Below are 25,471 nucleotides of genomic sequence, written 5' to 3' on the forward strand. Positions count from 1 at the left end.
TTTAGATTCTTGGAAATGAGGCTTCTAAAAGCCAGATTAAGTACCGTATGTTTTATAGATCCCAGGCTAAGTTAATTTTTCTTTTGCTTGTTTATTTATTTGTTATCCTGAGCTGGGATAGAGTTAATTTTCTTCTTTTATACAAGGAGCTGAAATGTGAAACCACTAGTTCTGTAATGTAGAACCAATGCCTACCTTACAGGAAAACGTCCAGGGTTAAGTTGATTGAATGAAGAGATAGCAAACAAATAATCAGTTCTGGTAAATTAATTCACAGGTTTATTTTCTTCACTCATAAATAGATGTGCCTAATTTTCCCTTTTAATTTGTCTGGCTACAATTTCAAGTCTGCTAAGGTTTCTGTCATGCCTTTTTTCCTTAAATAAAAGGGCAGTTTAGTAATCCCATGAGTGTAGTGTAGTACACTGTTGATCTTTCTGATTAAACAGTATTAAATTTCTTGCTCAAGGTAGTTCTTCTAGACCTTAAATCACATTTGTATGTTGTTGTACACCCTCTCAAATTTTTTCTAACAACTTGTTTCCAACGTGAACTGCAGAAATATGTGCAGAATGTAATACAGCTTCATACGCAGTAAGACCAAAAAATCACTTCTTATTCCTGTTAATCACAGTTAACATGCTTGTAAATCCTTTTCAGACATACTTCTTTTAGGACCTGATATCCATTTCATAAAGATGGCCTCAATGCCCTTATTTCTTATTTTCTACTATTCTTGAGGTTATGTTAAAAACACTTTATTTAAATAGACAACTTAACAACCAGACCAAATTGTGCCATGACTTTTTTCATTATCATTTATCATCCTGCAATTGCTTGAGTTCTTTACATTTTTTTGCAACAAGTGTTATCCTTACTTACATGTCACTGTTGAGCAGCAACAGGCCTAGCAGCAGACCCATGGACTTTTTCCAGCATTGCCTTTTTCACAGATAATTCCCTATTGTCTGCTTGAGAGCTATTTCTTAACCAACTTCTTGTGTAATTACCGATTTTCTCTATTTCTATTTGTTAATTATTGTGTGCTACTAAATCAGTTGTCTCTTTTTAATTTAATACATAAGTAATGTTATCAATCAGGCTTTCAAGTATTAAATGAGATTTGGGTGACAAGAACCATTCTCTCTAAGACCCGTTGAAAAGATTTTTACTCTATCTTGCCTTTTTATTTTCTGTCATAAGGATCTCAACCAGATTTCTGTTTTTAGCCTCAAATTTTAAGACTAGGATAAATGGTCATTTGTTTGGTCCTTTATTATTATTATTATTAATTATTATTATTATTACTGTTATTATTATTAATTTTAGCACAATAATAGCACTTCTCCAAGCTTCTGGCATTTCCTTTATTTTCCAAGACAGATTAAAAATTGTTTCATGGTCAAGGGCTACTCAGATAATTTCTTCAGTACTACCAGGTACAAGCTCTGTGAGTTTCTGATTTTTTTAAAAATATTTATGTCTATTAGTTATTGCTTAAATCCTTCCTATTTACAAAAAGTCTGGCTAGTACTATATAATCTGTAAGTGAATTAAATGTCTAATATTATCTTTTTCCAATCACAAAATCCAAAGTGAAAAATTCTAATAAGTATCAAATACTTACATTATTCTTGTCTGCTAACTCCATCTCAATTCACTGAACTTAACAAGTATTTCCTTACTTCAATTTCTTTCATTCCTCACATCTTTAAAGAAATCCCATTATCATCCTAAGGATTTTTTTTTTTTTTTCTGATAGCTTTAGTTTCTTTTAACAAATTTCTATCTATAATCTTACTTTCATTGTTACCTATGTCCATCTTTTCAGTTGATACATATTTTCAATCCTGAATTACTTAGAATTTACTTCTAATGTTATTTACAATATAATTTCATTGCTAAGCCAGTCTGGTGTCTGAACTGTTGATTTAAGGGGTCCATAAGGGTTTTTATGCTTGACAAAATATTAAATTATTTTTAAAAATATATGATTCAGACATTTTTTTGTTTGGTTGTTTGCATTTCTGTCTAATCTTTTTCTTTGAGCAAATTTTACTTGTGTTCTTTTGCAGCATAAGTAAACTCAAAGTTTTAGTAAACCAAAATACAAAGAGGTCTTTGGTTTCTATTTGATATTAATTTCCTAGGTTTAAAATTTATATCCTCAAAACCATCTTTCAGCTGTTCTTTGGTCTTTAACCCAATTAAAGTACCAGTGTTTCTTCCTGTCAAGACCACCGGGCACATAAGTTTCTTCTTTGTGGCAAGTTACCTACACCATGGTAAAAAGTATTCTCAAACTGGGAATGCTCCTTACATATTTTGTCTGCAAGGCATGACCCATAAAGAATTACAGGCAATTTTACTATGTCAAGTACTGCACTCCATGGAGAAAGAGGTAATGATAATTTCCTAGCACTGCTTTCAACAGCTTAGCTCTTGAGCAATCTTCTTTGTAATTAACAACCTGGAGTTTCTCCTTAGGCTTATGAAGCTATCTGAACTCTAATCTTTCATGTCTAATTTGACCACTAATCAGTACACCATTGGGTGTAAGAGGGAAAAGGAGCACTATCCATTGTGTTTTGGGGTTTCCTGGCAAAAATAAAGAACTGATATGACTAGTCTACCCAACTTCAAGTGATTTCTGTTAGGAATCCTAGTGGAAAGATTTATGTTCCTCAGGCCAAAAGTGAGATGCCTAAGCATTCCTCTTGTCTTAGTATTTCTTACTGGCTTAGTACAGCTGGTTCCACTCAGCTTGCTGGCTTCTGCAGATCATACAGGCAAATTCTTACCTCTCTCGGCATTTCTTCATGGACTGTAGGCACACAAATTGATGCTGAAGCTTCTACCAAGCAACAAACAGACCTGAAAGTTAAACACTGTAAAACTGAGCCAAATTTCCCGTGGATTAGCCTCCAAGCATATTCACATTTTTGTATATTTATTACTTATGTCTATAATTGAAAATATTTGTAATTTTATGTAAACATATATATGTATAACTATTTAGGAGGATCTTCTACTTCCTTATATCAAAAATAATCAAGTCCTGATAACAAATCACTAGGCCTATGTCAACCACTTTTTATTTACTTATTTTTTTATCTGCCATAGTGAGGTCCAGACTACAATCCTGTGCTTTTTGGTGGAAACCATTTTGTGTTAGAAGACTGTCATTGAGAAGGTTTTGAAACTGTAATACTGCTTTACTGTTGACTCAAAAAAATAAATAAAGGTCTCTGGGATGGATCTCTAAAGCTTTATTTTCTTTTTGTGCATTATGGACACATGCTTAAAAGTCATATATTCTACTTTTTTAAAGGTGGTATTCTGCAGAAGAGCTCTTCCTCTTCCACCTTCTGACCTCTGTTCTCTCAAGCATTGGGCCATATGCATTCAAGCTTCTGTGGTTTCAAGTTAGTAATCATACTAAAGCAGGTAGCAGTGTATTTCATGTAGTTTATTGGAGTTTGAAATTAAAAGCAGCTTTAAAAAAAGTATTTTCCATTTTGAGTAAATCACACCAATAGGTGTGCTATCCCTTTGGTACTGTTTATGACCTCACTGCTGCTACAGAGCTAGTAGATGCCAACTGAAACCCAAATAGATCTGTTCTTTATAGATTCAACTGAGAGTAGCGCTTGCCTAACTTTATCCTCAATACACAGCTAAGACTTATTTTCTATAAATGGTTTGTCTAGAATCTGAAATTAAATATACCATGTTATATTTTTCAATAGCTCATAAGGGGAAGTAACTTCCAAAAGCTGGCACTGCAGTTTGGTGATAGTGAAAAGAACAATTGTTCACTTTGTGTATGTTTAGTTTATGTTAAACTGTTGTTTCTGTTCAGAGGTAATAAATGTGACTCCCTGTCAGATAATGCCTCAATATCTGCATTGATACTGTTAGTGATTATAGCTTAGGGCTTAGTGTCAGAAAGAAATTCAGATCATTCTTAGACGAGAACTTTTAACAGCTGTCTGTAAGACAACATGTTACCACAAGGACACATTGTGAAGATCAGAAAGGGAGCAAGGACATGCACTTATCTTAGTTTTTTCTAAAAGTGAACCACAGTCATATACTACTACTGATTCCCAAAGGAATAACGGGCAGAATATTCTTGAAGCCTGCCTTATTCTTTCTTAAGCTGTCAACAAGCAAATCAAATACATAAATCCTTTACATGAATGCCAAGTAATTTAAAAAAAAATGTTTAGAATTTCAGGTTTTGATCATGAAAAAACTAATATATGTAGCTATCTTTACGTATGTATTATCATTTCAGTAGAACAATGTCCGTCTAGGTGACTGCAGAACTAGCTCTCAGATGTTAGTTGGAAACACCTCTGGATCCATGTGATCCATCACTTCCACAGGTAGGATGCAAGTTTGTGGAAGACCAAACAGCTTATTTTTTATAAAAACCCCAAATGTTCTGGGAATTTAAGTCCCATTTTAAAATATCTGAGTGGTAAGGTAACAGGAGGTAGATCCCATCTCACTAGACAGCACCTGAAAACTTTTGCCAAGTTACATAATGCTTGGGAACATGGAAGCTTTCAGATTCTACTGAACAATCTAATGTAATGAAAAATCAGTATCTGAGATTTAAAAGCATAAAAATAAATAGAAGAAAAAAGTTGATAAGAATAGGTCACACGGAAGCTGAAAATCTAAAATTAAATATTTAATTAGAACTCTGATTTTGTTTTCAAGGTAAGTGGCATTGCACAGGCTATATTACAATCTTTTATAGTTTTGGGGTTTTTTTTGCCAAAGAGAATACTCTTTAACAGGCCACTTTAATATTAATACATGTGTAATAGGATCAGAACTGAAAATCAGCTAAAGATGGTAAATTTTACATTATTGGGAAAATTACAATTTTTTTGTATTGTAAAAACATTTATTTTTAACAATTTACCTACATTAATCAAAAAAGTACAGCATATTTAATAATTTTACAAATTCTTCATAAAAAATATATCTCTGTACAAAAAGTTCTTTTGCACCTACTTCATATCACAGCAGCATGTAGTGAAATGGCAGAATGAAATACTGGGAATGAAAATTAGATTGACTTGATCGTAATGCCAGCGTTTTTCCCCAACCCCCCACCCTTACCCTCCCACCTTTTTTTTTTTTTCCTTTAATAACAGCTTTTCTTTGTTTACAAAATATTTTACACAAGAAAAAAAATTATTGCAGCTAGCCTGGAGAAAGGCAAGATGTGTGATACAAGCAGCAGTTTTCAACAGCTTTGAAGCACATAACCTGTTTTTTTTAAAAAAAACAAATATATAGCATGTATTATTAGCCCATCATAATGATCTGGTCAACACTGGGGGAAAAGTCTTCTGCATATATCTCATAAAGCAGATTTCCTGGCTGCCATTACCTGGCCACTGCACAACATTTTAAGTCTTATCCTGATGAAGCACCATTTATAAGTGCATGCATGCACAGCTCTCTGTAAAATATCTTCAGGAGAAAGAAATCCAACCTGGACAGAAGACTCAAACATAGCAGAGAAGGAGAGGCATTTGAAGGATGTGGTTAGAACTGATAAAACTACAAGAGCTTTGTTTTACTTAGGTTCCACTCTGAAGCTCCTGTTTAACCAATACTCCAAACAAACATCTTAGGATAATTTGTCATTGTGCCCGAATTTTGAGTGTCCCTGATCAAACACCACTCAGGATAAACACTCTTTACATAACCTTCCCAAAATGAACCACTGGATAAGGGATTCACAGGATCTGGGCTCTCTGACACAAAAGATCAAATAATTTAACTATTCTCTTTTCTGGGACCTTTCCTCCAGCGCACTCCATGGTGGTCATGGTGAGACAGGCCACTGAAGAATACACTGTAAGGGCAGGAGTAGAAAGTATCAATAATGGCTGCTTCGCTTGTTTTCAATACTCCAAATTTTTTCTGCCACTGCCACCACAGAAAAACTTCCAGAGCATGAATGTCAATTTTGAATACCTGTCAAAACCGTAAATCACTCAACGGCTTTGCTCCCTGTCCCACTGTTCCTATGGAAGCTCTTACGTAAGGACTTCCTCTACATGGGGGAGGATCAGGACAACAGCTTTGATCTGATGACTTTGTTCTTTCTCAGAAAACATGAAGGGCTGTCAGATGTGACAGACAAATGAATCTTACTGCACAAAAACCTCAGAAACAAGCAAAAAAGAAAGCCAAAAACAACTAACAAAATGAACAAGGAACTGACTGGAAAGGATTATTTATTAAATTTTCTTCAGAGTTTCTTGCTCATATGAAGAATATAACAGCTGGAGGCCCTACAATACTGTATTATATTGCTGGTATTTTTCATCTAACAGACGTAGAGTTGTTAAGCTGACCAAGGGTTACCTGTGAAATTATCTGTCTGTTCTGCAGCATTAGCTGAAAAACCTGTTATTGGGCTTACGTTACCTTTTTGGTTTATGTATAACAGCCAGACCTACACACATATGGAGTTCAGAAACATTTTTCTACAGTTTTTGATAGCAACTGGACATTAGGACAGTTTGAAATTTAGAAAACTAAAACAAAACAACAAAAAACAACCCTGATTTTTTTTAAAAAACAAAGCAACCTTCCTGGCTTCTGAGCTCAATGTGTATGACTAAAATCAGATTTTGCTTCATTATTTCCTGTAATTTCCAGATCTTAAAACTCAGTTTAATTAATCTGCCCAATGGCATTCTTTCTTTCTTTGTCTGTTTTCATTCAATAAAACCTCTAATTCTAAGCAAATATTAATGATTTACTTAACCATTCATATTTACAGTTGTCAAACTTTCTCTATCAAACTGTGGAAGTACAAAAGCAGTAAGCAGTGTGTTTAAAAAAATCTGAAAAGAAACAGAAAACAAAGATAGTTGAATACTTCCCTGTTCAAAGTAGAAACTGAGTGACAGATTGTTATAGACAATTTTCACTGGGTTTACATATGCTACTGTAATGTGTTTTAGTTCCATGTAACATCAGAAAATGATGTCATATTACAGGAAAAAATGGAAAAAAATGCAAAAGGGAAGACTGTATTATGAGCACAGGCTCACAGGCTTTATGAGCTATCTAAAATAAATTACTATTCACATTTGTACATGGCAAGCAGCAATAGCTGCTAACCCCCCTGCTGTTAAATAGTATGATACTGACAATGGTGTTTGATGACTGATTTCAGAAGAAAACAATACTGGCAATGAAAATTTCTTAGAAATGGGCTCTTCTTCTGGCTGAAAGTCTCCAGTGACTTGTAATCATGTTTACAAAGAAATTTAGTCAAAAATTGACAAAATAAATGTTCTCCTCTATCGCACAATTTTTTTACCGGTGCTAACCATGGGCTCATAATTTAATATTCCATCTAAATTTATTGTATAATGTTTTGCTTGGCAAAGAGTAAGTGAATGTCTATATACAATGGACAGTGTGTAGAAACCCTGTATATTTTTACCAGTATCTTACTCAGTCAGCCATAACACTCTAGTGCAAAAAAATTGTGCATTAACATTTTGCAATATAACGGCTGATTGGGAAATTGGCAAATCGCCCTATGTATGAGATACACTATAAGTTTCTTTAATTTTAGCAAGATTTCAATGGTAAAGCATTTGCAGGTGTATGCAACCTCAAGGAAGGTTGTCTTCTCCTTCAAGAGAGCTTTATTTCTTCAGAATATTCCTGGGGAAAATCTGTGGTGCTATCATTTGTCACAGTACTCAAAGGATTTATCCAAGTGCCCAGAAGTATGCATTGAAAGGCATCCAGCCACATACAAATATGAAAGTCTGAGGCATTAAATATGACAAAGTGGCGTGACTCAGCAGTCTTCCTTAAAGTGTGCCTTGATTTGAAGCAGATGCAGCCAGGCATTTTGATCCACCCTTAAGATGAAAAAATATTCTTTGTCTGATCCCCAGAAGACTGACATGTTTTTACCAGAAAATTTAGCTGCATGTAGACTGACAGAAGATGTTAAAGATTACAGCAGCAAAGCCAAGAGAAGAAGGGAAACTGGTATATGGCACCAAAGGAATTACTGCTTGTCCATCAGAGGTATGGCTATGAATCAGTCATATTGGGCACTGAAGGCTATACCACTGTACAAACTGTGTTCAGAGTTGTATCAAACCTCACAGCCTTTGCCTCTGTGGGTTTTAAGTTTGTGTCATACATAGGATTCTCAAATGAAGCCTGTCCATTACTGTTTTCATGTCCAGCATACCCATTGTACTGTACTTTTGGTCTTGTTCTGGGAAAAAAAAAACAAACAAGAAATAATCATTAGTAACCCTTAAAAATAAACATACTATAGCTATTGCAAATTTCATCTATAATGTTTCCACCTTGTGCACACAAGTTGCATGACTCTGTCTAAAAGTGATAAAAAGAGACTCATAAAGCATGCTGCAGGGGCTTAAAAAGTAACAGAAATCTATCTGGAAGTTATTTTTCTTAGCGTGAAGAGAATAAAACAAATTCCTAATGGGTAAATTGATGCTACAAAGCATAGACATAATGTGGGCAAAATATAGGTTTGCATTATCCTTTATAAAAACGTGGAAAAAATTACAATTTCATAGCTTGTGTTAGTGCCAAAATTGGCAGCCAAATGTAAAGCAATGTACAACAAATGTACAAACAAAAGTAAAGTTGGAAGTGATAACATTTTAAGTATTTTCTTTCAGTAGTAACAATTACAGTATTTTCTGATGACATTTTCAGTTTTACGTTGCTAGTCTGACCATAAAATAAACTTTACACAGAGTGGAAACACTTATTCCAGCTTTAATAAATTAACATCTTACCAATTTCCAACTATATATCCTTGTCTTTCTGAAGTATTGATATTCATGTCAAAAATATAGTAGCATCTTTAATTGGTGAATTTATTTTGATCACCATCAAGCATATTCTAACTAACTTTACTGGACATTTGTGATTTTACCCACACTAATTTTACGGTATATGTAGGAAGGCAACTGGACCATCTGTGCAAATGTTCTGATGAAGATCAATACAAATTGTCAATTTAAATTACTTGAATGGAGTAGATGACAAGGTGTACATAGAAAAATGAGAGTGAGTGGCTCCTAATTCATCCTTTCAGTAGCACCTTGGCATTTAGATGAGATAAACAAGACAATCACAGACTTTATTGACTTAGATGTTTTTGAGCAAACATAGACGAAGTGGTTTAGTAATTTGCTGCTATCAGATCTTTACTACCTTTCCAGAGCAGAAAGTTAGCATTGCACCACTGAACTGTTGTAACAGGTCTCCTGGGTACTACTAAATCTAAGTCAATGCAAAGTCAGCCAGCATAGCTTCAATCAGGCAACTTGCACTGACATAGCAAGCATCCAGAACGTTGTACTGCTAGTGGTAGTAAACTTCAGAGATTTCTGTTCAGTTCTCTAGTCAGTAATTTCAGTTATTCCAGATAGATCTGCCATAGCACACCTGCTTACAACCATAAATATTTCTAACAATACAATCTGATAAATACTGTGACAGATACTTTATCTGTCCAAACATATGTAATCAAATCCTGACTAACAGTCACATAACTTTTGACATTTGAATATCAAAGGATACAAAAAATTATCTTTCAGTAACCACTCTTCTATTTTGGATAGTGTTTTACCACCACAAATAACCTATCAAAACTTCAAGGATGTTCACATTTTTATACAAAGTTCCATTAGAATATATTAAGCCAATAATTAAATGAAAAATAAAACAGAATTGTGCAGACTTAATGATAGATCCGGTAAAACTGTATTCTCTTGTATTATAATTCACTACTTTAACCTTAAACCTCTTAGCATCTAAAAGTATATAAACAAATATATAAGGGACATTCAGTATATAGTTTTACATATGTAATTGAAATAGAGCAAGTAAGTCAATGAAGGAGTGCAAAATGTAGACACCTGGTTGCTTAATACATGTAATTAGAAAAGAATCTCATGGTAAAACTTCAGGAAAGCATTCTTGAATATCAAATTCTGTTTTAGAAAGTTATTCTGGTTTAGGAAAATTATCACTGGAAAGATGTCAGTAATGGAAACTGACAACCTACCAATAATTTGTCACTCATAAATATTTTTTTTTTGCATATTTTCATTTTAGAAGTAACAAACCGTGCTTAGAAATCTTAACTAGGAGCTTTCCTAAGTGTAGGTAATTAAATATATTTTAATTTTGTTTAGAAACACTGAGATGCTATCTTCATTCCTGAAGCAACCCTCATCTTTCAGATAAAAGGTGCATAAACCGTGTAAAAAAGGTTTAACAACCGTGGTTCTAACTAGGTAATACTAATCTGACATAGGCACAGCAGAAACATCCGTAAAATTGTCCCCTAAGAAGACCTTCAAATTCCCTGATATAGAGGGTCTCTAGGGGCACAACATCATGGTAAAAATTTCATGTTGTTATTCTGGTTGTTAATTTCAAAAAAGCCCCTTCAAGTGTCACAGATTCGGTTCTCTTTCCTTTGGAGCATCCCTTGTTTTGAAGAGAATAAAGGTGACCTACAGTTACTTTACATCAATAATCAACTTGTCAATTTTCTGATGAAAATATGATACCGATAACTCCTCTAAAAACTGTGGTTTAACAGACTAAATAGTTTGAAAATACAAAAAAAGGAAGAATATTCTTTGAAAGGCTAAGTTATGAGTAACATCTTTTTCAAATATCTAATGCATTTAAATTAGATTAAGGTAGGCAGAACTGCAATGCTGCATCAGCAGTACCATAAGCACTGGGATTACAGCTGCTCATAAGACTAAGTTTTATTTCTACTAAATATATATATATTTCTACTAAATAGAAAACAGAATCTCCACTGCTTATGTAGGACATAACAAACTTCATAGAATAAACCACAAATTGTACCCCTATGTCACAATACAGTTTTATTATTTTTTTCTTAATTTTGCTTCCTCTTTCTAAGAGCAAAGTTAAGTTACAGCGCTGTTCTCTTTATATTCCATCTTTTTGCCCGATCATAATGCCTGTGCTTTTATGCTGCTGTTTGGGTTCCCCGTGCTGCAGAACAGGAGCTATCTGAGAATGCTGATCTGTAGGCATCAGGAAGGCATCTTACCATACATGTTCTGAGACAGAGTTCACAGCTCTTCCTGAGCAGTTTTTTTCTACAAAAGTCTGTATTACATTTCAGGACATGTATCATTTTAACTGGAGTTCAGAAGTTCAAGCTCCACCGCAATTTCTCTTCCCCAAATGATGTAATGCAGAGATAGGTAGAAAGTCTAGTCCATCACAGGGAAATGGTGGACTTCAGTTTGTCTATGTGCTTTCTTACAATCACATAACACTCTTGGTATCATGATTATAGAACCAAAGTTTTGAAAGTGTGTTATTAAAACTCAGCATTTCTGTTAAAGGGCATTTTGCAAACTGCAAATAACACAAAGAGGTCACAGCATATTATAGCTCAATATAAAACAATAAGAATTGTTCCAGAAAGCTCTAGCCAAATAGCACTCAGAATGAACAAATGTTCAAAAGACACATAGGTATCGGCTCCTAAATCAAATTTCAGAAAAGATGGTTAGATTTATTATATTATCTAATGCCATATAAAAGTTCCATATGAGCTGAAGTGATGCCAATTCTAGTAGTATCCACTAGCTTATTCAGCACGTACAGTAAATGGTATCATTATGGGCTGTTCCCTCACGGGATTTATAGATTTTTCAGCTTGTGTAATTAATACTCATAAGCATTTTGAAAGAAGCAGCATACATTCAATTTAATAAAGCACTACCATGAAAAAATAAAACGTGACGTGAGATTTCAATCTGTTTCAGTCTTAACGAACCAAGAAGGTTGATAGGTCTTTGCTATTTACACAGTGACTAATTTTTCTAATTGTTCACCATTAAGAACTGCCCTGCACTGAATCCCTTCATGGGAATATTTAGAAATATTTGTCTTTCTAAAGTAACGATATTCTTGAAAGCTTAGCATTATGTTCTCCAGTTACACTTACTTATCAAAATTAAAAAAAAAAAAGCTTTATATGTAAAACATGTATATGAATAAGTAACATTTACAATACCTGTGTTTGTAGAGGTAAAATGCAAACCCTGATAATATTAGAGCAAAGAATGGTACCAGGATGGCAGCTGCAACAGAACTGCTGTTTGTACCATAATAGTGATTTGAAAGGTCTGTGTCTGCACTCAAAGGACCTGAAATGAAAAAAAAAAAAAAAAAAGGCACAAATAAAATTCCCAGGTTTCCTATCTCACAGTTCTCTTTTTATTCAAAAATGAAGAAAAATGGTAATTGTGTCTTGATAAAATAATTCTATTCAAAACCATGAAATAAATAGCATGAGTATCATAAATCATGATAATACTAATTAATAATGTATCAATAACTATCAAAATTATTTTATGAGAGTATTCAGCAAATAAAAGAATTATGAACTACATCTCTCATAAGCCTCTAATTTAATGGAGTTAAGCCATAAACATCCTGAAAAAAAAAAAACACTGCAAAAATATTCTATGCCTGCAGTCTTAATATTCAGCTTAGAATATTAAGAACAAGCTATGTGTGACCACATCAAACATGAAAAAGGAAGAGAAAATTGAGATACTGCAATAAACCACAATGATTCTGCTTAGCTCAATAGCACTCCCAAGGCTGTGCACCTGTGTGCATGTCCTGGCTGCTTTGCAAACCCCTTTTACAGGTGAGACATGAGCATGTTTTAGAGCCTTTGGCAGCAGGGTTTGCACTGGGATAAAACTGAGGTGCAGGGGATACAAAGGCAATCACGGAAGACATGGCCTTGCTGGGCTCCTGTTGTGGACAAGAAGATAACCTGGACTGTAAAGGATTTTGCAGAATTCATTTTCCCATCAGTATAAAGAAAGACATTGTTAATGATGGTCAACTTGACAATTCAGATTGCGCAGGATAGAAATAATTTTATAGTGAAAAATACAGAAAACTTTAATAGAAAAAAAATAATATTTTGAGACCCAACTCCATGTTGCCAGTTTGAATTCACAGCTCTTCAGAGAGCAATATATAGATACTATCCAAGGAGGAGAGACCAGGACAGAGGAAAGTACAGCAAGGATGGGGCTAGGACAGACATCTGGACTTGCTATTCTGGAATATTTTTGCTGATGCTAGTAAAGAAGAAGAAAAGACCCTGTATTTACCATTCAGAAATGCTACAGCCCACCAGTACATACTTTCTCAAACCGCTACTACCTTATTGATGGCAACAGCATCAGTCTTTTCAGGACTCTACACAAACCAGTTATATAGCAGAGGCACAGCCATTGCACTGTTTTCAGCAGCCTGCTCAAATATCCAAGTTGCAAAACTGAGAAAGAAGAAACAATTCTATGATTTCTTGCAGTTCAAGCTCAAAGCAAAAATGGAACGAGGTAAATTTTTGTTCTGTTAGGTATTTTTAAACCTTAGGTGGTTTACATCTAAAAGATGTTTTAAAAGGGAAGGCTCCAGGGAGACCTTATAGTAGCCTTCCAGTACCTCAAGGGGGCCTACAATAAAGCTGGAGAGGGATGTTTTTTACAAGGACATGTAGCAACAGGGCAAAGGGTAGTGATTTTAACCTGAAAGAGGGTAGATTTAGATTAGCTATTAGGAAGAAATTCTTTACTGTGAGGCTTGTGAGGCAGTGGCACAGGTTGCCCAGAGAAGCTGTGGATGCCCCATCCGTGGAAGTGTTTAATGCCAGGTTGGATGGGACTTTGAGCAACCTGGTCTAGTGGAAGGTGTCCCTGCCCATGGCAGGGGGCTGGAACTAGATGTTCTTTAAGGTCTCTTCCAACCCAAACCATTCTATGATTCTATGTTTCAATTGTTAATATTATAACACTTTTTCTGCAATTTGTTTTACAAAACATATTGAATTCTAGGAAGTAATTAAGTTCCCTTTGAAATGAAGACAGCCCCCCTCCCCCCCCCCCCCCCCCCCCCCCCCCCCCCAGGTATTTCAGAATTGCCAGATTTGATCACTAAACATGACAACATACTGTACTTCAACGTATTTTACCACCATGATGTTCTCTGGAAACATTTAAAACCCACCAGGACACGAGACTGTGTGACCTGTTCTAGGTGAACCTGCTTTATCAGGGGGTTGGACTAGATGATCTCCAGGGGTTCCTTCTAACCCTGACCATTCTGTAATTCTGTGATTTCAGACTTCTGTATATTTCTCTGAAAATCTTTTCAAATTAATAAACCTACTATTGTGGTAGAGGGATCATGTTATTAGTTTTATCACACTATTGTGCAGTATCTTAATTACATTGAACTGTTTTAGAGTAGAACCAGTGTATTATAAGAATATTTGGAGTTTAGTAACCCAGTATCTGTCCCAAGACTCAAGGTGTGGAACGCCTGTTAGCATAATTATATGTATTTGTATTGTATGGCACATGTACTAGACATTCTCCAAGCAAATTAAATTAAATACAGATAGAATCAAGTAGTTACCACAGTTAAGAAAAGTTTAAGAAATGTTAATTGATATGCTCCTTTGAATTTTTTATTGGAGAGAAGAAGTGATAGAAGTTTAAAAAGCTGCATGCAGTTATCACTGCCTTCATCCTTTACTATCAAAAATCCCCAGCTGTTTTTCCAATTATTTGGAGTAATTAATAAAAAATATGGCAACGATCAAATTCATTGTAGTCATCTTGTATCAGAAAAAAACTGGAATTGATATTCCAATTATTATTTAAAATTCCAGCCAAGTACCAAAACAAACAGAAATATTTATGGCCAACAAACTTAATTTATATCTCAAAACTATTATCATGGCACATATGATATATACATTTTAATGTATCTGTTTGAAGTAGCAGAAAAATTATAAAATATCTAACCAGAATTCAGCTAAAAGAAAACAACGGTTTGAAATTGACAATAAGCAATTCTTGGTATGGAATTTTTAAAAATGTTACAATTTTTTTCTGTGTAACTCAATATTTAAAACTAGGCAGAAACTTACATTTAGATAATCTATATAGTTATGTCTTCGATAACTGACTCATATTTAATATTTAGTACCCAACACTCCTATTGGAGATAACTGAATATTCTATATCACTACAGTTTTTTAAAAAAAACACATTTAGGGTAACCAAGCTTGACATTTTTAAAAGAAGTTTATAGCCTTTAATTGGCATCAGAGGAGTGTTGATCAGGTCTGGACTGTGCATTAGGTGTTCTTTTCATTGTTGAAGAGAAAATTTGCTGCAGTTTTGGGTAATTTGAATTTTATTCATGTATGAAACTCAGTATAGCTTCATCACAATCTGGTCTACTTATACAATCAAATTCAGAGCTTCTTGTGATTAACATACCCTGATGTGAACTTTGTATATCTTCTGACAGCATTATCATGATGAGAAATAGGTAAACCTATTTTATTGCTCTAAATTAGATATTAATTACTATCACAGCAACAAACAGGAAAGTGGACATATCTGCATGCTAATAGACAAAAAAATATATATCCAAAGGATAGTTTGGTTTCCTTTTAATTAAAAAAGCTATACTTTGTCACTGGTCAACATGTTATTAATAGAGAGATATTCAGTAAGATTGTAAATGGTTTTTAAACATTTCACAGAATAACAGGGGTTCCTTTACCCTCCTAAAACAAGCAGCAGTGAGGTGAAGTTCAAATTCCGGTAATACACAATGAAGTCATTATTGTGCAGGCTGTGTACTTCTACCTTTTAGGTGGTTACTGAGTTTTCCCCCTTTATACATGCTAGAAATTAGTATTTTTTAATAAGAAAATATTCATTAAGAGCATTTCCTTATCACTGTTTGGAGTTTTCAAATGCATTCTCCCTGTTAACTCCTAGCCCAGGGTTTCAATTGTCTCACATCAGTACAGCATAGCTGTTTTACTAAGTGTTGAAGTGGAAGAAAGTGTGACAGCGAAAGCCATGCAAAATAAGAAAAGCAGAATTACAGATAAAAGAGTAATTCCTGAGACAAGGATGGTTAGCAGCTCAAGGATTTAAGAGAAATAATACCAACATGGAAAGCAAGTCAGCAGCTTCCAAGGAGCAACACAGGCTGGAATTTTTTCACTTGACTGATAACTGCTGGATAGCAAAAATTCTTTGGGTGTCTCAATGGGTGTGAGCAGTGTGTTAATATGGAGTCTCACAGCCCATTTGTCCTATCTACTTGTGCGTCAGCTAATGCAGAACTGTTTTGCATTCTGAAGCTGTGAGTATCCTGTTTAGATGTAGAGTTTCTTCATGATTGATGAAAGCTGTGCAAAATGATCTGGAGAGAAAGTATGACACCTTTACAGAATGAAAGTTAAAATTCACGTGTTATGATGTTCAGTGCTTTTAAGAATTGATCAGATCAAAGCCATTGATCTAATATATCACAAATGCAAAATAATTATTCATATTTCATATTTCTTTTCAATATTTTTTATCTCAATCTAGACAAGCTAAAAAGTACTTCGAAGAATAAAAAGGAAAGAGAAGTGGATCGTTGTATTTCCCCAGAGGAAATAAAGATCAGAAAATAATAATTTGGTGAAGTAAGTTTCTCTTCTCACAAAGCCACCTTTTCATACACCTTTAGGGGACAGTCCAGACTGGAATGAACAAGGCTGAGATTTTAGAATAAACATCTTCTAGGACTGTAGTGGTGAGGCACAGATATCCAGCAATTACAGAAACTGAACCTAGCTGCAGAGTTGCAGCCTTTAGAGACTAAGTTATTAAAACATAACAAAACAAACAAAAAGCCTCCAGCAATGACCGATTACTTGGCAAAACAGGTTAAATAATCTGGTGTCATAATGTGAGCCCCTTAAGCAGGCTCAGATACAGTTCTAACTCTTTTGGCAGACTGGTAACAGAGATCTCTTTGCCCTTGGGGTTATTCTCTAAGGCTACAAGCAAACAGAATTGCTTCTGAAAGAGGATAAACAGTACTTAAAAACAAAAAAGTTCTTTCTGTTTTCATGTCATTAAGTTCCAAGGCAGCATATACACTAAGCCTGGTCTTTCTCTAGTATTGTGTGACATGGAATTCTTCATCAAATACCCAATGTCTTTCACACTTAACCGAGTATTTCTCAGTAAATTCTGTTCTTTGAAATATGCTTACAGGTGAAGAATTTCATATTACATTATGTATGCACCAGTTCATGCATAGTTTACGCATATTTCCGGTTTAGTATAAAGACAGCAAATACTTTAACTGCCTGAAGAAATGGAAATATCTTAACTCTTCAGCTGGAGGACATATGAGATCATTACCTTAGCAGAACATTCATAGAATATGAACAGAATAGATTTTAAAAACCAAGCAAGTTATCCTTGAATATAAGAGGGTATGGATAAATATTATGACCTGTGTTGGCTGAGGTTTTGCTGTTTCCTTTTAGCTGTAGGTTCTTCAGCAGAAGGAAAACAACCTACAGAATATCAGTATCTATTTAGCAATCACATAAAGAAATCTTCTAAAGGAGACAGTATGTGTATTTGTAGCAAGCTCTCTGCATGTCAAAGCTGAAGACAAGAGCCCCTCAGCCTAGGAATGCATGTGTAACTTGGACACTGGCTCCTCACTAGCCTTCGGAACAGACAAACTGAGCTCTCACATTGCAACTTTACACTGCAATATGGAGAATGTTTTCCACTACCATAGAATACACCCACTGGAGAATCTTTAATCGTCATTCTGCTTGCTCTTCATTTACCCCCATGAGTTTTTCATTTCACTGCTAAAACACATGGATCCAAATTTTGTTAGGTAGCTGGAAAACTATGGATAACTTTTTTGGCTGGGCTTAAGAAAAAAAAACAACACAGAAACACCGCCAACTCACCTGCCGCAAACCAAGCCAACAAACCATACTCTCACTCTTTTGAGATATCATAGGCTGCTAACAGGACAGATGCTCTACCTTTACAGTGTGCTTGTCAACATCAGAAAGAAAAAGCAGCTTAGATGTTTCAGTAATAAGGTTTACACAAAAGTACATACACACTAATAATCCGTCCCACACAGTTTACTCTGAAAACTGTGTTTAGCTTCAGTAACTGGCAGTTCTTAGGCTGAGACCGAAGACTAAGGTTTCCTCACTTTGTGACTAAACATACATGGCAATTTGAGAGGTGGCCAAAATGAGCAAATCCACAGCATAACTGCTATTACAGCAGTTACTAGCGCAAAAAAAGAGAAGGGAGATTTGGCAGAACTGTAAAGGGCATTGGGTACAGCACCAACGAAACTATTGGAACCAAGGCAATTTATAAAATGTAGATGCAGTCTGCTATAGAGATATAGGTTAGACTGTCTCCTCCTCCTAGCCTAGTACTTTGCTGTATATATACCATGATTTGACCTCTCTGCAATAATTCCAGGTTCCAGAAATGCAGATGTCTGCACTTGGTATTTGCCAAAAATATTTCATGATTAAATATGCCATAAGTATTATTTATATTTATGTTTTTATTAGTTTTTATGAAAAAATCATTTTATGAGTAAAATAACTAGTTTTTCACCAGCTGCTGAAGCACTTGTAGTCCATAGCTGTAATATATACCTCAGTCACTCATTTCACATTCTTACAGTGACACAGAATTTCATCTAAATACATATACATTCTGCAAACATCCACCAGCCACAAGTCCTCTCCAAATCACACTACTAAAATCAGTGTTGATTCTGTTCTTTTAATTTCCTATATGATTCTGCCTGCAATTTAGACATCAGAAAAGAAAATGTCTTTGCATTGCATGACACACCTGTTACTTTCAAAAAGACATTCACAGAAAAGCAAACTTGCAATGTCATTCTCTTTAGCAGCATCCTGTAGTCATCTTATCAGGTTGCTATATTAGAAAACATGAGATAGTGAAGGTTAAGTAGAGTTAAATTGGGATCTGAACTGTTTTCAAATATGCATATTTCACTATATTTTTTATAATAGCAATAGCATGAAATAAACATGCTTACTTCAGCTAGATAGCAGTCATTTGTTGAATCCACTCTTGCAAGACCCAAAAATATTATACATATTAAAGCTCTATGAATGCGTTTACCTTGTCTTTGGAGCATAAATTTTCCAAAGTCTTTTCCATGTATATCACCTTGATAGGTAAAAACACCTCTTTCAAGCCCTGAGGATACCTAAAATATGTTGAAACAGAAAAAAGATTTCTATAACAAATAAATGAGAAAGTTTAGCCACTTATTTTTCTGACTTAAAGTAGATCTACAGATCCCAGATTCTCACTTTTATCCTTTAAGAACTCTCTATGCTTATACAATATTTATCATTTTAAGTGCGCAACAGTATTAAACAAAGTTTCAAAATAACACCTTCAATTACTTTAAAATATATGATATATATTGCTGGGTTTTAAAATTCTTTATCTGGCATACACATAATTGAATTACTGTATTGATACATAAGTCCACTGAATTGTCAGATTTAAAATAATTTTTCATAGAAAACAACATGAGGCACAAAGGGGAACCATAAAGAGTAAAATAACACTCTTTTTCATCAAGATTAGATGTAATTTTATTACAGTGAACTGTTTACCAAACTAAAAAAGGACAGTATTTTTAAAGGCAAATTTCCCACTCTCATATAAGAAAACAAGGAAAAACCATGGCAAAATGAGCTCATTCACTGCAATTTCCCCTTAGAAAACTAAAAATTATAACGAGAGTGAGGCAGACATAAGATTATATACAAATTTTTGAAAAGAAAAATAATGTGTTCTCTACACTGAGGTCTAGAGTGCTGCATTCCATATTTGTAATATAAAAAATTGGAGATATTTGTATTAGGAAATCACAAATTATTTCAAACTTTAAACTCAGCAAGCATTATCCATAGCAGTCTATTTACTTACATAACCATCTAGTGCCCAGTTTTCATTTTCAAACTTGCTTACAAAAATGTCACTAGGTCCTTTAATCTGAAAAGCTTTCAAGAGCAAATGGGTTTCTTCTTTCTTGTAAACACCTATTAACATAAAGGAAGTAACACGTGCCTTTTAAATAATTTTTCAGCCACTTTGTTCAAATATCCTGTCAAAGCTAAACGTATTGCTTTAGAACTAAAATATCTTGTAGAAAACATTCTGTACTGACAAAATTTTTAATACCAGGATCTTATTTTACTGATCTTTCACCCATATCTTACTTGATAACAGGATGAAAGGTGGGTTTGTACTGTTTAATTTTATAAAGAAATGTGCAAGAATATTTTTCTTTTCGTACAGTATTTCAATAATTCTGAATACAGATAAAATTCCTTGCCTGGAATTTCCCTGAATTGGAAAAAAAAAATGCATTTTACTGATATTACAGCAGTATATTGCTATATAAATATCGATGGCGCAGTGAAAGAAAATTTGCTATTTGGCAGCCAACTACTGAAATTCTCTTTGAACCCTTGACTTTAGAAGGTACTGATAGCTCATAATCCTCTTTTGAAATACAACCGTGATCAGAGGCTAAATCAGAACTTCACAGTCAGATTTGCAGAAAGGAATGCATGATGTTGATGAAAAAGTATGCATAATTTACAAAGTTATTTAATGATCTGTGTCTACTTTATGTTATGCCATTTTCAAGACCATGTTACTTTTAAGCAGATATTAATCAGTATTGAATAATGGAGCTTTTCAATGGTACAGTTCTTAAAATGCTTATATACACTTTGTCTGCCACTTCAATATTACCTGTGAGTTCAACATATCAATACTATCCAACAGTCTGAGATTAAAAAACCCTACCTCAATATTTATTTGAAATGTAAGGGGGGAAATAGGTGGGTGACCTCATATAAACTGACTGAAATCTGTGTGGACCATTACATTAGGACCTTTCCTTTTGCAAAATAAGCAGAAAAACATTTTTAGTGAAAACATAAAGTTTTTGTTTCATTTTGTGTTTGGCATAAAATAAAACAAAATTGAACAGATGAAAAATATTAAATGAACAGCTTTTTTTTAACACCAAATTCTAAACCTACCTGATAGTTTGAGCTGTATGTTGGATGCCTCAATGAATGTAGCATTCACTTTGCTGCTTGTAGTATTGAACCAATCAACAGTCAGAGTAGCAGGCTGTCTTTTTCCTAAATATTCATAAAACCCTTTCCACAGTGAATTTATAAAAAACACATCTGAGGGAACTAAATAAACGTGGGCAAAAGAGAAACAAAGAAAGGAGTAAACTACAACAAAGTAGCAATCTTTCCAGTCATATTTATGTTCATTTTTTCTGTTACAGCAGCAATCCACTGTTCTAAGGAGGTATTATAGTAAAAATTTTACAACAGTAAAGACAATATATCTAATGACCTTTCCACATAATTGCCTATGTTATACTGCCCATTACTCTATGGTCTTAAATAACCTCACACTTCATAGCTTGTGTGCTTCAGTGAAATGTCCTCAAGACTATGAAAAATAATGGACTCTTCCCCTAAACTCTGTAGCTTTCAAGTATGATGAAAAAGAGGAGAATAATATTCTGAAGTCAGAGATTCCTGGAAGGAGGCACTGTCTTAGACCATCCCTTTTATTTCATGAACCTACTAAAGCAGCACTGTGTGTGATTTTCAACTGAATATCAACCTGAATATTCAACTGAATTCACTGAATTCCAGATACAGTTTAGCACAAGCTTTTCATCGGTCATTTTTAGATACCACACCTTTTCTCCTTACAATATTACTGCACCTCTGAACAGTGAAGTTGCCACAGCAGGCCACATTTTTAATTTAAAATAAAGGTCTGTTTATCAGAAACTGCAGTTCAAATAATCTGAAGTAAAAATATCTATAAAATGAAGCATGAACTAAAGGAAGAAGTATATGTATTTGGGTGATTTGTTTGATGTTATTGATGTTTTTCCTCTATATAGAAAAAGTAAAGTACTTATATGTCATTAAATGTCGTGTTTAAAATATTTGGCTATATCACCAGCAGAGTAGAAAAAGTCTCTCATTCAAGAGTATGATATTAACATTAATTGAAAAGGAAACGAACAAGAGTAAAAAATTCTTAGGAGAAAATTTTATGTCAGATACATTTACAGGGTGCTACATGTCTTGAACATTTGGTTCTCCCCTATGCATTGCTACATTTCTCCCATATATTTTGCTGTTATAAAATTTGGGGAAGGCTTCCTCGAAACATGACAGTTACATTAAACAGTTCGGTTGTCTGAAAGACTCCAGTTCTCCTCCTGGCCAGGCAGCACCCAGTGTTTCCTGGCAGCTTCTGACAAGTGAAAATAGACATTTTCCACTTAATTCTAAGATCTTTCTAGCATTACAATTTGAGAAGTAAAGCTTTAAGAATCAAAATAAAACTTCATAAAAAGAACTGTTTAACCAATCATGATAGCTTGACAAAATGACAGCCTTAGCAACTATTAAACTTCACCCTTACTATCCATGACCACTACAAATGATACTTGCTAAAGAGGGATATTAGACATTTCAAACTCTTCTAATTAAACCTTTTAAAAAAATTATTATATTTTTTGCATTTTATCAAATTCTGAGCATGTGTAAAGGCAACTGTCTATGCTGAAGGTAATTTATCAGTGCAGGTACGCTATGTACCTATTTTGAAAAATTTCTATGGGTATTCCCCTGTCACCTAATCACTGATTGCAAAAATGAATAAAAAAGAAATTCAGGTCAACAATACCATATATTTCCAACAAAATTTACTGACAGGCAGTACGTATGAAAATCTGTTGATTGGTTAACTGTTGACTGTCTCTTAATCATATTATTACACTTCCTAGTACATATTTCGTAAAGGTGAAGGATCATCACTTCTTCTATGTCTTTTGCCTTCTAATTATGCAAAAGCAACAAACAAACATTCAAGTTCAATGTGGCATGATTTCAAAGCATCATTAGTATGTTGTCTGTATCACCACTTGATTCCAAGGGACTGGAGACCCACTATGTGACTTTGAGGTACAACAGCTTCAAAGAATCTTAACTTTTCCTTTTCCAAAGCAGAAGTCAGTTAGGACTGGGGCTTTACACAAGGTAACTTCAACTTAATACTAAAAATCTGAAGCACTAAATTTCAATTGGTATCTCACAGCCCTTAGGATTTATATAATTTCTGCAAAAATATGAATTCTGTAAAGGTTCTTTCAGACTCTTTCCTACTTATTCCTCCTTGCTTTGCCTCTGTAGTGACCTACAGTAAATTTGAAACCTGGCATTTTAAAACTAAATTAAAATGATTGTTATCTGTCTTTGGTTTTAATTAAAATAGTGTGTCTGAAGTTATTCTCATGTTGGTGAACATATAGTGTTATTGGTATGAACCTAACAGGTACTATGTATGACTTTCATAAGGGAGCAGACACCATACTTCTTTTGTGACATTCAACATCCTCAGTATCTACTTTCTCTAACCATTCTGTCAATAAATGCTGTTAAACTTTACAATATAGTACAATTGACTCAGTATTTCCAGAATTTGTACTTGCTGCATCTGGACAGAATCAGTAGGGGAGAAAATAGATTTCTGTCTCCCCTGTCATGTGCCAAGCCCTTACAATGTCCCTGCCTTTCCCACCCACTGTGGGCCAAGGCAGAATGAGAATAATGAACTGTGTATTTTTATACTAAGACTGCACCAACTATGGATTCTCAGAACACGAGGAGAACAGGGATATCCATGGCTACTCATTAAAACAGCTTCCTAGCTATTTGTGCAAAGACTGTACAAAACAGTGAGAACCATGGGAAGCAGAGTACTGTAGTTCTTAAACTTCACGTGGATATTGTGAGAAATTGTTAGCTGCAACTTATACTCAATTATAATTTACAGTACTATAAAAAACCGGTTACTATTGCTTATGAAAACATTAACTCTGGTAAAAAAAATAGAAATTCAATAAAAAATAATAATAAACATAATTTGTACTCAGATATCCAAAGGTGGGAAATCAGAACATGAACCTATTCTTTTAAAAAATCTCTAGTTTAGCAACTTTAGCTTCATTCCATTAAAAAAAAAAAAAAAAAAAAAGCAGCAAATGGCATTCTGCCAAAAGCCAAGATAGCAAGGTAAAGAAAATGCTCCAAAATACATAGTGTTCTATACTACAGAGAATTCACGATTTTGAAAGACAAATAATAGTGCAGATTTGGGTTTTAAAAACAGCTTAAAACTTTTTCTTGTTAATTACTATCATTTGTTACCCAGTTTCAGTTCTCTGCTTACTACTATTAGAATTTTCAATCATAATATTTTTTTAATGCTTTTCAAATAGTACTTATCACAACTAGTTATAAGGAACATGATGTAGTGTGAGTTGATACTGATGTTCTGCATAATGAGTATATTTGGAGAATTGAGATATAGATAGATTAGATTAGATAGATAGATAGATAGATAGATAGATAGATAGATAGATAGATAGATAGATAGATAGATAGATAGATAGATAGATAAAATTGGCATTTAAACTTCAAAATCTGTGTGGTAGCAGATTAATGCACACTTTAGGTGTTGGTGAGCTGAATCCTCTAATAATTGAAGACTGTATAGTAATTACAATGAATGCACTTTATATCCTGCTTTATTGTGAGTCTGTAGAAGCAATACATTTGAGAAAAACTCATTTATGGTTTCACCTGACACTCTCACTAATAAACTCACCAGGAAGGTTAATTATTAGCAGAAATACCTTTTTATCCCATCTACTCTACAGAGTCCTTCTGTGAACTGCCATGAGTGTGAACCATTAATCTTCTTTTCCCTGCAGCTTGCTAAAATTCAGAAGATAGAGTCACAAGCTCATTTATTTTGTGAAAACTCTGCTCATTGTTAAATACGTCTGTAAAAAAAAATATTAAGCCTTTCATGTTCTGAAAATGATTGAACCTAAGAAGATCTACATCAAGGATTTCTCAGATGTATTTGTATATTTTGTCACTGGCAGGAGAAAAAGTTTAATTCCATACATGCTCATTTGGAGGCACAGAAGAGCAGCAGTAATATTTCCCTGCTGGTGGTGGTCCACACAGTTTATGAAATCCTGTCTTAGAATACCTTGAGACTTTCCATGAAATGAAGGTCATCAAAATTTCCAAAACTGTTTTTTAGGGTATTTTTAGTGGTGTCTTATACCACTGGCAATGTACAAGGCAGACCTCTGACTGAACTCAATCCCTGCAGTTATAGTTTACACCCATTATAAGGCTCTCCATTATAGCAATCTCTCTGATATAAAGCTACACCAGTTCTGGGGTTTCCATATGTATAAGTTACCTTTTTGGCTTGATGGGTTTTTTTGTGCAATTCGCAAAATTGGTACGGTAGAAATTAAAAAAAAATATTTGGGA

The 25,471-nt window shown here is 34.2% G+C and overlaps 1 protein-coding gene across 1 annotated transcript in view; it reads right to left on the reverse strand.

Annotated features, from left to right (window-relative positions):
• Positions 1 to 4,750: 4,750 nt before the first annotated feature.
• The window catches only part of CSMD1 (CUB and Sushi multiple domains 1), a 1,203,943-nt gene continuing 1,183,222 nt past the window's right edge, over positions 4,751 to 25,471 (reverse strand). The window contains exons 66-70 of the mRNA XM_013299736.3: positions 21,113 to 21,274; positions 19,986 to 20,098; positions 19,164 to 19,251; positions 12,134 to 12,266; positions 4,751 to 8,290 (exon numbers count right to left, since the gene is read on the reverse strand). Of these exons, the coding sequence (XP_013155190.2) occupies positions 8,131 to 8,290; positions 12,134 to 12,266; positions 19,164 to 19,251; positions 19,986 to 20,098; positions 21,113 to 21,274 (656 nt within the window). The 3' untranslated portion in view covers positions 4,751 to 8,130. The remainder of the gene's footprint in view (positions 8,291 to 12,133; positions 12,267 to 19,163; positions 19,252 to 19,985; positions 20,099 to 21,112; positions 21,275 to 25,471) is intronic.

The sequence above is a fragment of the Falco peregrinus genome, chromosome 7, assembly GCF_023634155.1.
Source record: "Falco peregrinus isolate bFalPer1 chromosome 7, bFalPer1.pri, whole genome shotgun sequence".
Taxonomy (NCBI): Eukaryota; Metazoa; Chordata; class Aves; order Falconiformes; family Falconidae; genus Falco; species Falco peregrinus.